The 14,286-nt window shown below is 36.1% G+C and overlaps 1 protein-coding gene across 1 annotated transcript; it reads right to left on the reverse strand.

Annotated features, from left to right (window-relative positions):
- Positions 1 to 383: 383 nt before the first annotated feature.
- LOC101600434 (olfactory receptor 6F1-like) lies at positions 384 to 1,343 on the reverse strand. The gene has a single exon (XM_004658114.2). It carries the CDS (start codon positions 1,341 to 1,343, stop codon positions 384 to 386), a length of 960 nt encoding a protein of 319 aa, XP_004658171.1.
- Between the last annotated feature and the right edge of the window lie 12,943 nt (positions 1,344 to 14,286).

Consider the following 14,286-nt stretch of genomic DNA (forward strand, 5'->3'; position numbering starts at 1 on the left):
GGTAGAAAACGATTAATTGTACATCAGACCATTAGGTGGAGGAACACTATTTCATGTGCAAAAGATTTTGTATGCCAAGTTTACTATGACAGTGTATGATATAAAATTGTTCACCTCAAATACAGTTTTCTAAACTGTGAGTACCTTATGGGCAGAAAGCTTTTGTTATTTTCTTTTAAGTGTTTTATCTTTGTAGCACTGTATTCAGATATCTACAAAAAGAATAAGTATAGAGGAGCTATTCAGTAGAATTCAAAGCAAAATATAAAATACATAAACATACCCTTATCAGATAGTCCCATTCCAGAAAACAAATTCCAAGACTTACCATTTGCAAATGAAGCCTGAAAATTTACTCTAAATTGATCATTATTGTTTATTTCTCAAAACTTGTGCATATTTCTGGTCAAGAGAAATCTCTTTTGTGCTAGAAATTTCTGGAAAGCTTTCATCACATCTTTGTTTCTTAGCGTATAGATAAGAGGGTTTACTAATGGTGTCACCACACAGTAGAACACAGAGATCACTTTACCAATGGTGAAGTTGTACTTGGCCGGAGGGCGGACGTAGGCAAAGATGATGGTGCCGTAGTAGATAGTAACCACTGTGAGGTGGGAAGCGCAGGTTGAAAACGTTTTCTTCCGGGCCTCCCTGGAAGACAGCTTGATTATTGTGACCACAATCTTGCCATAGGAGGACATAGTGACAAGAAAAGAAGTTAGAATCACTACAGAGCTGCATGTGTAGCCCAAGGCCTCTGCCAGGAATGTATCTGAGCAGGAAAGCTTAAAAATGGGGTCTGAGTCACAAAAGAAATGGTCAATCTTCTGGGGTCCACAAAAGTTTAGATGAGAGATGAGAATGGTGGGTAGCAGAGGAGCGATAAAGCCCCCAGTCCAAGAGCCAGCAGAAAACCGCAGGCAAATCTCAATACTCATGAGAACTGAATAGTGCAGGGGACGATTTACAGCAACATGACGGTCATAGGCCATTACTGCCAGCAAGATGCACTCGGTGGCCCCCAGTGAGAAAAAAAAGTAGTACTGAGCAATACAGCCAGAAACAGGGATGGTGACAGTCTCTAAGAGGCAGGTGGCCAGCAATTTAGGCACAGTGGCTGTAGTGTACCATATCTCCAGGAAGGACAAATTACCTAAGAAAATGTACATAGGTGTCTGGAGTGTGGAATCCATCAGAATAAGGAACATGATGAGGGTGTTTCCCATGAAAGAGAGCAGGTACACAGCGAGAAATGTCACAAACAGTGTGAGCTTCAGGGAGGAAGGACCGGGAAACCCAAGCAAAATGAACTCTGTCACTGTTGTTTGGTTTGTTACACTCATATTTCATCTTCTCTGCACTGGGATGAATCAGCAGCACCCAGGTGATGGGAGATGGGTGAGGGCCAAGAATGCAATAAGCACATTCATTTTTGCAATGATGGTAAATGATCCACAACCACAAGACAGAATGATGGTTGCTGTAATTGTGACATTTTTATACACACGCTATATGGATTATCTCGTTTGATACTGAAACTAAATCTTTAATGTAAATGGTGTGATAACATACATTACAAATAAAGAAGTAGAATAAGTACTTGATCTACAATTACATCACTCTTTCATGGGAGGGCAGGGTGGAAGCCCTGAACAATTTATGTAAAGGTCATTCACACCATGTAGTAAGATGAAAGGAGTGCCACTGTCTGTCACCAGGGAATTCATGCTCTATAGTACAGAATGTTACAGAAAAGTCAGCAGAAGATTCAGCGGAGCTCTCAGTAGACCAGAGGCATCTACAGCCTTGTAGTTCACGCTGTTGAGAGAAAAGGATCCTCACAGTTTCAAATTCATGATCCTCGTTGATTCATGTGTCTAAGCTGGAAGGAGATTGGTACATATCACTAAACCATGCCCCAGAACACAAGAAAGTGGGAATCAATAAACATACACGTGGAAGACCTTTTGCTTCTGAATATTCATTTAATTCTTCTAAACTTTGGCTTACTTGTCTTTAAAATCGTTGCACCTTCCTATTGACTAACATTCAGCAAAAACAGTTAAGTGAATACATTTTACAGAAGTGAGAAATGCAAGTAGTCAAGTGAATTATTGACAAAATATCCAGGAGATAAGTACAAAATTAAAAACACCTTGATGTCTAGTAAAAATGCTCTCATAGATGTAGCATAAAGTTTACAAGCCATCACGTCTCTTCAATGCATTGGCAGACTATGTATCTCCCATTTCAAAAGGACAGTAGCAGCAGATTGATACAGAGTCAGTTTGGCTCAGCCTACAGGTCCTTGAGTCATAAATCTCCAATGAAACGAAGTATGGACTAGCTGCTTGCCAGCGTATCCACGCCAGCGAACCTCAGCCAGGAACTGCAAGGCAGAGAAAGTTAATTCTCACTGAAGGAACACTTACTGAGATAGTACTTAAATATAAAAAGGCAACTCACAAACACTTTCACTAATAGTTTGGGCTTAATTTTTAAGATAAAATGATTCATCCTACATACCCAGTGAACATCTGAGGAAGAATGTTGCCTCAGGTTAACAGCATTTCCAGAACTGTGAAAATCCTGTGCATGTTTTTTTTTTTTTTTTGATCACACCTCCCTTCCTAGTAGACAAGTGAGGAACATATGCATTTCTTCTCAAGTATACTCATATCCTAAGTTCTTTGTTATCTTCATAAATGTAATATTCTTGAGCATACTTTTAACTCTTCTTTTAAGCAAAGCTACGCGTTAGAGCACACAACATTCAAGGGGCTCACAAAGGAAATAAGACATCTCCTCCCTGTTTTGTTACTGATTGTAACACAACACCCATGCTACAGATAACCCCAAATTCTTTCATTTGAGTTTTCCCCCTGTGTGCAGTTTCTGGAAAGGTAGGGCCAGAGATTCCCTCATGAGAAATACATGATTTCATCAACCTGGAGACTTTGAGGTGTTTGCTACCTTGGTGCAACTACACAGATTCCTTGAGGAATTTCTTTTGTTAAAGGTCAGAGTGATATCTCTTGGGCTCTGGAGAATAACAACAGAATTGCAGAAGTATTAAAATTGTCACCACAGTAACTGAATGGATGGTGTCTTCAATATTTCATTAGTTTCCACTGCTTAAGATACTGATTCTTTAAAATGTGACTGCCCAAATGTATCATTTAGTATCTCAACCACCACAAGGATGATAAAATGATCACATACTTTAGTGTAAGCTAGATAAGTGTAGAGAAGCCTTCACTGGCAATCAGAGAACTACAGAACAAAAATGAAGACAACACTGGGATTATGTCATTTTCTGAAAAATAGTGGAGTATGTACTGAGTACATAAGCAAAACAACCATGTTCCCTAAAGGAGAGATCAAGACGTACACATTTCATGAAAGGGATGTATACCAGTGTATACAGAAACTGTTCAGATGGCAGGAAAGCCTAGGAATCCCGAGTATCACAGAAAATTCCAAATCTCATTGAACAAAACAAACTGAAAAAATAAATACATGCATTTATTATAAAGGAACTTAGAAAAGAAGCTTACCTTGTTCAAATCTTTAAAAATTGACTTTTATTATTATTATTATTATTATTATTATTATTATGTTTTTCTAAGCAGGTCTCACTCTTGCCCAGGCTGACCTAAGTAGTCTCAGGGTGGCCTCAAACTCACAGCAATCATCCTACCTCTGCCTTCTGAGTGCTGGGATTCCAGGTGTGCGTCACTATGTTTGGCTTTTGAAAATTGACTCAATTTTTTTTTTTTTCGAAGTAGGGTCTCACTCTGGCTCAGGCTGACCTGGAATTCACTATGTAGTCTCAGGGTGGGCTCAAACTCTCGGTGATCCAACTACCTCTGCCTCCCAAGTGCTGGGATTGAGACAGAGAGAGAGAACAGGCCAGGGCCTCCAGCTACTGGAAACAAATGCCAGATGCATGCACCACCTTGCAGACCTGGCTTATGTGGGACCTGGAGAATCAAACCTGGGTCATTAGGCTTTTCAGGCAAGTGTCATAACCACTAAGCAATCTCTCCAGGCCAACTTTTAAACATTTTTTTAAATAAAATAAAACATATTTATTTATTTGAGAGAGCAATGTCAAGAAAGGCAGATATATATATGGAGAGAGAGAGAGAGAGAGAGAGAGAGAGAGAGAGAGAGAGAGAGAGAAAATGGGCAGGCCAGGGCATCTAGCCACTGCAAACCGAACTCCAGATGCGTGCGCCCCCTTGTGCATCTGGTTAATGTGGGTTCTGGGGAATCAAGCCTTGAACCAGTGTCCTTAGGCTTCACAGGCAAGTGCTTAGCCACTAAGCCATCTCTACAGCCCATCACACATGAAACTTTTATTTCTGATTCTAGTTTATTTTGCTTATTCAACCAAATTTCCTATAAAACATGGCTTTATTTTTCATAATGGATTAATGATACTCTAATTATTATATATGACACAGTTTCTTTTGTCATTCAGCCATTGATGGGTCCTCATACTTGAGTGACAATGACTAAGCTGGTGCCTACTTCACAAGCATCCTAGTGGGTCCTAGAAGTGATCATTGAGTGGTATAAGAACTCTGGAAGTACCTGACTGATGCTTGATAGAAGCAGGAATGAAACTAGCAAATATCATCATGCTGTGTTACAATGAATAATTAAGAAACATCTAATTTATATAAAAATTATGTGAAATACACATGTGCAGTAGAAATTAAAAATTAACTTAATATTTGTTAACCCAATAAACATATTAAGAACACTTTTAAATTGTTTTAAATCCATTCTACTGCTGGCCAGTTGTGCTTTTTACTGCAAAATAAAATCACTGTCTTGAATTGCATGTTTTACCCTATTGTTATTTACATTGGTTCATACATAGCTACATCCATTATATGTTTTGTCTATATGTGTGTGTATTATTATAGTTATACCACTTATATATTTCTAATATTTAAATTGTTCCTATACTTCCTCTCATTTCCTTGATAGACATCATTAGTTTACATAAATGTGACATGTATTAGTCAAGTTACAGTAAAAGAGAGAACTCACTACTGAATGGGGAAAGTTAATATAAAGAATGACTGGCTATAAATCGACATATTGGAAGAACAATGTATTGCCTTATGAATGATAAAGTGGACTTTGTATATTAACAGGAGATTTAAGGAGTTGTTGTTATCCATGGCACTCAGCTGATACATACAATGAAGAGGTTCCCCAGCCCCCACACACTGTTGGAAATTGCTTTTTCTTTACAATTATATTCCCACTTGAAATGTAATAATATTAAAGAAAATAATGCAAACAAGAAAGAATGTAGCTTGTTAATGAAGCACAGTGAACTGTTTATAAACTCCAAAGAGTTTTTAAAATGAATCCTCCATCAATTGTACATCAAGCGTTAGCTAAAACCATGTCAATATCAGAGGATAGTCTAAGGAGTATAAAAATTTCTCAGCAGTCTGTAGAAATTCAGGTGTTATTGGCAGTAACTTCAACACTGCATGTGGCTATGTACATTTGGACGTCCATATTCACTGTCAAATCAGGACAAGAGCCACCACTGATGTTTGCAGGCTGGACTATTTCATCATTCCAATACCAAGGATGTGAAATTCTGATAAGGAAATGCAACAAACACTACAATACATCCTTACTTAATACCAAAGCTCCAACATCCATCCAAGTGACACCTTATTTACCATTCAAATCTGCATATATTTTCCCATGATAGCTTTACTATACAATTGGGGTATATGACTCTTAAATCAAACACAAAATGCATGAAATAAAATTAACATATCTCCAAAGTCATATACTAATTCTCCAAAAATAGATAAACATATAAATTAAATCTCTGACATGCCAGAAAAAAAAATTGTAATAATTTTCCTTAGTTCATCTAGTGATATTCAAGAAGCCATAGTTAAATAATTGCATTTAATGAAAAATAAATTCATCACATAACTTGCAATAATAAAAAGATATAATTAATAAAAATCAACTGCTTAAAGATTAATCAGTAAGTAAATTCAGCTATGAACTTCAAGTAGAGAATTGGAAAATAGAAAAAGACAGTTGGCACACTTGATAAAAAGTTAAAAATAGTGCACGCCTTTAATCCCAGCACTGGGGAAGCAGAGTTAGGAGAATCACCATGAGTTCAAGGTCACCCTGAGACTACATAGTGAATTCCAGTTCAGCCTGAGCTAGAGTGAGACACTACCTCAAAAAACCAAAAAAAAAAAAAAAGTTAGAAATAACAAAGTTAATGAAGAAATAATAAAACTGATTATTTAAAAATAAAGTAAAAATATAAATGTGGATGGAATACAATAAAGTGGATAGGTGTTCAAATTATGGGAACTTGAGAAAGAAAAAGGAACATACTATCACTGAAAATATCTAATAACATGAAAGCTGAATATATTAAACCTTAAAAAATATGAAAATCTTGATTCAAACAGTAAAGGTCCTCCTGTAGAATCAAACAAGGAAAATATTCTCCAAGCCATCCATAGTCACAAATATATGTTTTTCTAAGAATGATTAAAAATCACCAGACTATATATAAAATAATAACCACTAAACTAAATGTGGATTTCTCATCCAAAAGAGAATGGTTTAATTGCTTAAAGTTTTGGGAAAAAATACATTGACAATAAAAAGCCCTTTATCCAGCAGTTATATGTCAGAAATGAAAGAAAAATTAAGTATTTCAAAGGTAAACATAAACTGAGAGAAAATTGAGAAGTGCTTTTGAGAGTTTCATATCTAGAATACTGATAATATAAGGCATCATAAGACACATGAGAAATAAAGTCCACTCAAATCAGATACATTTGTCAAAAAAGATAAAATAATCAAACCTTATTACTTGTGGGCCCCCTAAAATTACAAAGATTAAAGAGATGGAAAGTATTTGAGAACATTCATCTTAAAACATGTAGACAAAGAAAGTTTATGCCTATCAATAATAGCTTTGGATGTGAGTGGATTAAATCCTGAATTTAAAAGATGAGGATTGACCAAATGGACAAAAGCCAAGACCTAACTACATGCTGGCACCAAGAGAATCACAAGTAAAAGCACTCATAAGGCCTGGAGAGATGGATTAGTGGTTAAGGTGCTTGCCTTCAAAGCCCAAGGACTCATGTTAAACTCTCCATATCCCATATAAACCAGACACACAAGGTGATGCAAGTCCACAAGGTGGCACACATGTCTGGAGTTTGTTTTCAGTGGCAGAGGCCCTCGAGCAACAATTCTCTCTCTCTCTCATTAAAAAAAAAAAAACACTCATAGATTGAAACTGAAGAACTGAGAAAAGATTTTCCATGCAAACAGAAGTCAAAAACAAAAATTAGCAACTATTCATAAGTCAGATATAACAAAATATGTCAAAAATTTAAAAAGAAATACTGAAGGTCTTTATTCATAGCAGGATCAATCCAGCAAGAAGATTCACTCATGACTGGCCTTCCAAAAAGATTTTTTTTGAATATAAAATGGAATAGACTTCAATATAATAAAAGGACTGAAATATAATCCAACTCATGATTATCAAAAATAGCTAAACAATACTGAGAGAAAAGCAGCAGTATCACAGGAGAGTTGATAGAATGGACTTGATAGAGATGTATAGAATATGCCTCCAATATCTGGTAAACATAATCACAGGAGATAGTCATAATGCAGGCCATACAGTGTATCAAAAATCCAGTCTCAGTAATATAAAAAAAATACTACAAACCTTGTCAGGTACCTTCACTGACTGCAATAGAGTGAAACTAAAAATCAATAAAATGAAAAATGGAAAGCATACAGATAGAAATTAAATAGTACAGTTTAGGCATGGTGGTGCACAACTTTAATCCCAGCACTCTGGAAGCAGAGGTAAAACTATTGCTGTAAATTCTAGGCCAGCCTGAGTTGCAAGTTAGCTTGGGCTATAGTGAGACTTTACGTCAAATCTCTCCCACAAAATTTTGGAGTAAATAGATGGCTCAATAGGTAAAGACGTTTGCAAAACCTGATGTCCCAGGATGGATTCCCTAGTACCCACAAGAAGCCAGTTGCACAAGATGGTATCTGCACAGCAAGGCCCTGTTCAAAAAAAATAAAAAGAATCTAGCCATTGGTCAATGAAGAAATTATACTGGAAGTGATAGCATAAGTATCCTTTTCAGATTCTATTTTTATTATATCTCATAAGCAGTTCTGTAGCAATGTGATAAAATAAACAGATTTAGTACAGGGTTATTTTTTGCTAGGAGGTACCTTTTGTTTACGTGTTATTATGTCCTATTATATACGTATAGATATTTTTACTTTAGCATTTCAAAAGGTCATATTTGTGTAGTCTCTTAGTTTCAAACTTCTAGTTTGAGTATACTTAATATTTTAGATTTCTATGTAGTTTCCCAATATTTCATTAAAAAATACTAGTTGTCATGCTTAAGATTTATCCATCACTTTTCCTTGACAAAAATAACATCAAACAGTTATAAAATTACTACAGAGAAATGTTTTATATCTCTTTTCACCAATGATATTATCATGCCAAAATGAGGTCAGCATCATAAACAATGTCAGCTTTGAGCTTATCCAATTGCTATTCAAGATTGAAGGTGGTTGGTAGGACTATAGGGAACATTTCAGCTCCCAGATGTGGAAGAAGTGACATATGTTTGTTGTTTATATCTATACATTTGGTCTTAGTCCACCACAGAACAAGGTCTAGAGATGGATGTAGGATGATAAGTATTGGAGTTTAACCTCCTCAGTGTACAAGAATCTCAGACTTGATCTTGTACTACACGGTGCAACGTATCCATGTGCATATTAGTACTATTTTGTAATGTCCGAGTACTCTCTAGGAGTGTCTACAGGGGAGATTTCTAAAGATGATAAACTGGGAAGTGAACGATCACAGGAAGTACCACCCAGTGGAATAAAGACCTGGCAGGGAAAAAGAAAGGTTACAGGAAAAGCCTGGTAGTGCAGACATTCCCTCTGCTTCCGGGATGCCATGAGCATGAAGTTCTTTCTATTCCACCATGCCTTCCCCACCACGGTGGCCTGAATACCTAAGCCTACAAAAACTTTGATCCCTTAAGTTGTTTTCCTCAGTTCTGTTGATGGAAAATGGACTAATGATTTCCATGAGTTGTGAACCAAATATGGATTCTTGAAGGCTTGGCTTCATAGAATGCCAAGGAAGCCTGTATCTACATTGCCTATTTTCCTTTCTCTCCATGGACATCAGGACCCATGGGAATTTTCCCCTGTGTAGTACTTTGTCACCTGAAAAGAGCACTCCAAATTGCCCAATCACTTGTATTTTGCTCAGCCAATCAATTGAAGTCTTTTAATCCACTCTATGAAATAATTTATGCAACTAAGTCTAGTTCCTACATTTTGTAAGTGTCTCTCACTTGTTTTACAAGTGAATAACTGCTACTTGACCTGTATGACTGTTGGCTAAGATATTCTGCTTGGTATTTTTTTATGAGGCCATGTTCCTAAAATTAGGCATTTTAAAGAAAAAAATACAGAAACAGATATCTTCCAAGAAATAAGTCAGTCCCAATTAAAACTTCCAGGTGGTGTTGTTAATTCTTATCTATAGTCAATAAATAAGTACAAATGAGAGGAATAATATTTAAGGAAAACAACCATACTTAAGGTACATGCTCTTTTCTGTGTGCTCCTGCTATTTTCCTTCCTCCCTTCTGATTTGTGATCTTGAATGACTCACAAACTACTCATTCCTCAGCTGTGTCATCCACAATAACACAAATATTTACATCAATCATTTCATATTTATTTTCTTTTTGATGTCTTTCCAACATTTGGCTACAAGTCACTAAATATTTAACTAAGCCAATTTAGCAAAACATAATATGTACATTTGCCTCAAATTTATTCCTCTTAATACAAAGATCTCAAACCATTCCTTTTCCAAGCAAAATATTCTAAGTGACTAAATAACATGAATTTATTTTAGTAGAAATTGTAATTTATAATTCATATTCAAATATTGACTCCTGCACATGCAAGTATATAATAACGCAAAACATGCTCCATGATTTAAGTGTTAAAATTTAAGTTTGGGCTGGAGAGATGGCTTAGCTGTTAAGCGCTTGCCTGTGAAGCCTAAGGACCCTGGTTCGAGGCTTACTTCCCCAGGTCCCACGTTAGCCAGATGCACAAGGGGGCGCATGCATCTGGAGTTCGTTTGCAGAGGCTGGAAGCCCTGGCGTGCCCATTCTCTCTCTCTCCCTCTATCTGTCTTTCTCTCTGTGTCTGTTGCTCTCAAATAAATAAATTAATTAATTAATCAATTAAAAAAAATTTAAGTTTGACAAATATGCTTTTTTTAGACAACAATCACCTCAGTAGTCAAGACAACCAAAAGTGTCAAATCCTATTTTTTGGTGGCGGCTGTGAGGGGTACCTTTTGTGATGAATGTAACAGTAACGAATCTCTTGCAGGTGTTGGTCTTTGTGGTGTTCACAGAAAGTATTTAAACAAAATTCAAATGGTTAGAGTACATGCTTGATTTCCCCATTATGTCGACAGACCTCTTGAGAAAGGCTCACTGTAATCCATGTAATCAATTTCCTAACACTTTGTTAAACCTACTTTATGAGCTTACCACTAGAAATTTTAGCCTCTTTTGGAAATATGCTACAAATGTTGTACCAAAGCTCTACCACTAGACTAACCAGCTGTACCTTGACAATAGGTATTTTCATGTTTTTTTGTATTAAAAATGCCAGAGGCTAAATACTTATAAATAAATGAAGGCTATTCAACTCAAGGTTTTGGAAGGTCAAAGTCCATGATTAGCAAGACCCATGAGGTGAACCTCTCTTAAGTCTTTCTGATGGAAGGCATGAGGGGGATCATGTGCAGAGAAGGCTATAGGGTGATGCTGAAAGGCAGAGACAGGTGCAGGACAAGTTCTGTTCTTTTGTAACCACTTGCTCAACTAGTAGTCACTTCATCTCTTATATTACCAGTAACCAATTGTGAGAGCAGAGGCCTGGGTGCCTTAGCTAGCTCATACTACATTCCATGTTAATCAGTTGCTAGAACACAGGTCCTGATGCCTTAGATAGCTCTTAATACATTCTCCTTCAGTGCTCTGCATTTCACCACTGACATAAGAAGTATCCAGGGCCCCCAGCACACAATACTTTAAGGGACCCATTACATTAGATCCCTAGTCTTAAGTAGTTATATTCCCCGAAGTGTGGTGTTGCTTATAGCAGCCCTAACCTGGACAGGGATTTGGTTTCAGAAAATTTATGCATCTTCTTAGATTCTTCCCACAAACAAAACAGATTCATTTTGGGTCCATTCATTTCTTGTTTCATTTTAGATGATATGGCATATGTTACAAGAAGAAAGGAGGAGGAGAAGAAAGAGGAGGAAAACCATCAATTTAATCTATCTTTTTCCCAGAAATGAAATTTTGAACAAGTTTTTATGTTCTACATTCTAATATTTGTAGAGTGTCAAATTGTTCTGAAGAGAAAATCAACTAGAAATTGAAAATCCTGTATTAAAAGTATTGGTATTGGTGCTGACAATGATACAATTATACACCTACAAATCCCCATCTTGAAACTCTGTCAAAATAATGTTCTCCATTATGGCATTTTCTTATATTGTGGGGGCAAATGGTTGGGTTTTGAGTGAAGTAGGATGTGATGATTTAAACTTCACTTTCAGTGGTATTTACCAAAACTTCAAATACTCTGATTGTATGCATGGCTTCAATGCAATATTTTGACTGGTTTTCCTATAAAACATCTGGACAAAAGAGATACTGTTGTTTTCTAACTAGAAAAGGTGCTATATGTGTATTGGCAAGAATTTCTTTTCCATAAATCCTTGCATAACTATATAAGATTATGTTAATGAGCCAGGCATGATGGCACATGCCTTTAATCCCAGCACTCAGGAGGCAGAGGTAGGAGGATCACCATAAGTTCAAGGCCACCCTGAGAATACATAGTGAACTGCAGGTCAGCCTGGGCTACAGCGAGACCCTACCTCAAAAAAAACAAACAAACAAAAGCATTATGTTAATGATTTTTAGAATGAAGTAACCATTCCATGGAGATTCAGAACCCTAGACCATTCTTTCTTATAATCTCACTTAGGCAATTTTCTGAACATAATAAGACTTCTTTTAATCAACTATGAATGATATTCTATATTCAACTAAGTGCACCTAGAATGATAGTTAATTCACATGGTTCATTATGGATAACTTATTTTTAAAACTAAAAGAACAGGTTGGATAGATGTCTTAGTGGTTATGGTGCTTGCCTATGGAGCCTAAGAATATATGTTCTAATCTCCAGGTCCCACATAAACCAGATGCACAGTGACATAAGTGCACAATGTCACACATAAGTAAAAGGGGGCACACGTGTCTGGAGTTCCTTTGCAGTGGTTGAAGACTGATGAGCACATTCTCTCTCTCTCTCTCAAATGCATATATATATATATATATATATATTACACACACACACATATACACATATATACTTTAAAAATTTATTTATTAGTGAGGAGAGGCAGAGAATAGAAGGTGGGAAAGAATGGTTGCACCAGTGTCTCTTGCTGCTACAAATGAACTCCAGATACATACCACTTGAGCATTTGGTTTTACTGGCTTTAGGTGGGTATTAAGGAATTGAACCCAGGGCAGTAGGCTTTGTAAGCAAATGAGTTTAATCACTGAGCAATCCACTTGGACAATAATATATTTTTAGTTTATATGTAATTTAGCATTTATTAAATATTAAATTTCTCCAGAAGTTTCTTATTTTCAAACATTTAATGTCATGTAGGTCAAAATCTGTATCTTGAAATTGTTTGTGTGGCATAAATCAAGAGTTAATGTGAACTGGATCTTTTCTTACTTTGTTTTATCAAAATTTCTTCAAAAATAGTATCTTGAATATTTACTACAGTTACTATGACACAAACTCTTAAGTTAGTGGGGAAGATCATGTAGTGACAACTAACTTACCATCTATAAAAAGTTTAGCAGAGCTGGAGAGATGGCTTAGTGGTTAAGCGCTGCCTGTGAAGCCTAAGGACCCCGGTTCGAGGCTCAGTTCCCCAGGTCCCACGTTAGCCAGATGCACAAGGGGGCGCACACATCTGGAGTTCGTTTGCAGAGGCTGGAAGCCCTGGCGCACCCATTCTCCCTCTCTCTTCCTCTATCTGTCTTTCTCTCTGTGTCTGTCACTCTCAAATAAATAAATAAATAATTTTTAAAAAAGTTTAGCATTCAGAGAATAATTATATCATGAAGTCAAATAAATGTAATAACTGAAAAGTTCACATATATTCATACTTAACGTAGACAGTACTTAACCAACGATGTCATATTTAACTAATCATTGAACTTAGCATTTTATTTAGAAAAAATATGAGCAATATACTGGAAAAACAAGGCATAAGATAGCCAAATTGTTTAATGTGTTTTTTTTTTCCTTAAAAAAGGGGGGTCATTCCGTATAGAGTAACTACCTGCAGATAAAAATCAGCCAAGGGGAAAGACAGATGCCCTCAAGGCAGGTTTTACCTCTGTCATCAGACAATGAGGCTGAGGCCACAATGTTTTTGGCACTCCCTCTGAAGATGCACATTTTCTTATTAAAAACTGACGAACACATGAAAGATGATTCATCGTATGTTTAAAATAATCTTACTTTTAGACCTATTTAGTTCCAAAGCATCATATTACTTATATCAAATTTTGTATTGCATTGATTAAATTAGAAATGTGTCCTCATGAATCAATACATATTTGATTAACCAACGTATTCTTTGTGAAATCCTCAACATTGGTAAATATCTAAAGAATTATAGTTATTCTAATATAATTTCCTACATATATGTTTAGTCATAGTTATTCACTAAAGTGTGAAAATGGTACTAAGGTATTCAAAAATTAAAAGATATGTTTGAGAAAATATAAATAACTACTCAAATTTCATGATTATGCATTGTATACACGTATCAAATTGACACAAAGTACTTAAAAAGTACTTCAAGTTTAAAAAGTATAGTTACTTTTAAAATAACTACTCAAGGGCTAGAGAGATTGCTTAGTGGTTAAGCGAGGTCACGCACACTCACAAAGGAGTGCACACGTGTGTACTTCAATTGCAGTGGCTTGACACGCTCATATGCCAATTCTCTCTCATTTTTTTTCTCTCTCTCTGTTTTACTCTTGC

The sequence above is a fragment of the Jaculus jaculus genome, chromosome 3 (genome assembly GCF_020740685.1).
Source record: "Jaculus jaculus isolate mJacJac1 chromosome 3, mJacJac1.mat.Y.cur, whole genome shotgun sequence".
In the NCBI taxonomy this organism is placed as follows: domain Eukaryota; kingdom Metazoa; phylum Chordata; class Mammalia; order Rodentia; family Dipodidae; genus Jaculus; species Jaculus jaculus.

Bases quoted from the DNA above. Each gene is read 5' to 3' on its own strand.
- LOC101600434 (XM_004658114.2), bottom strand. From the start codon at position 1,343: ATGAGTGTAACAAACCAAACAACAGTGACAGAGTTCATTTTGCTTGGG.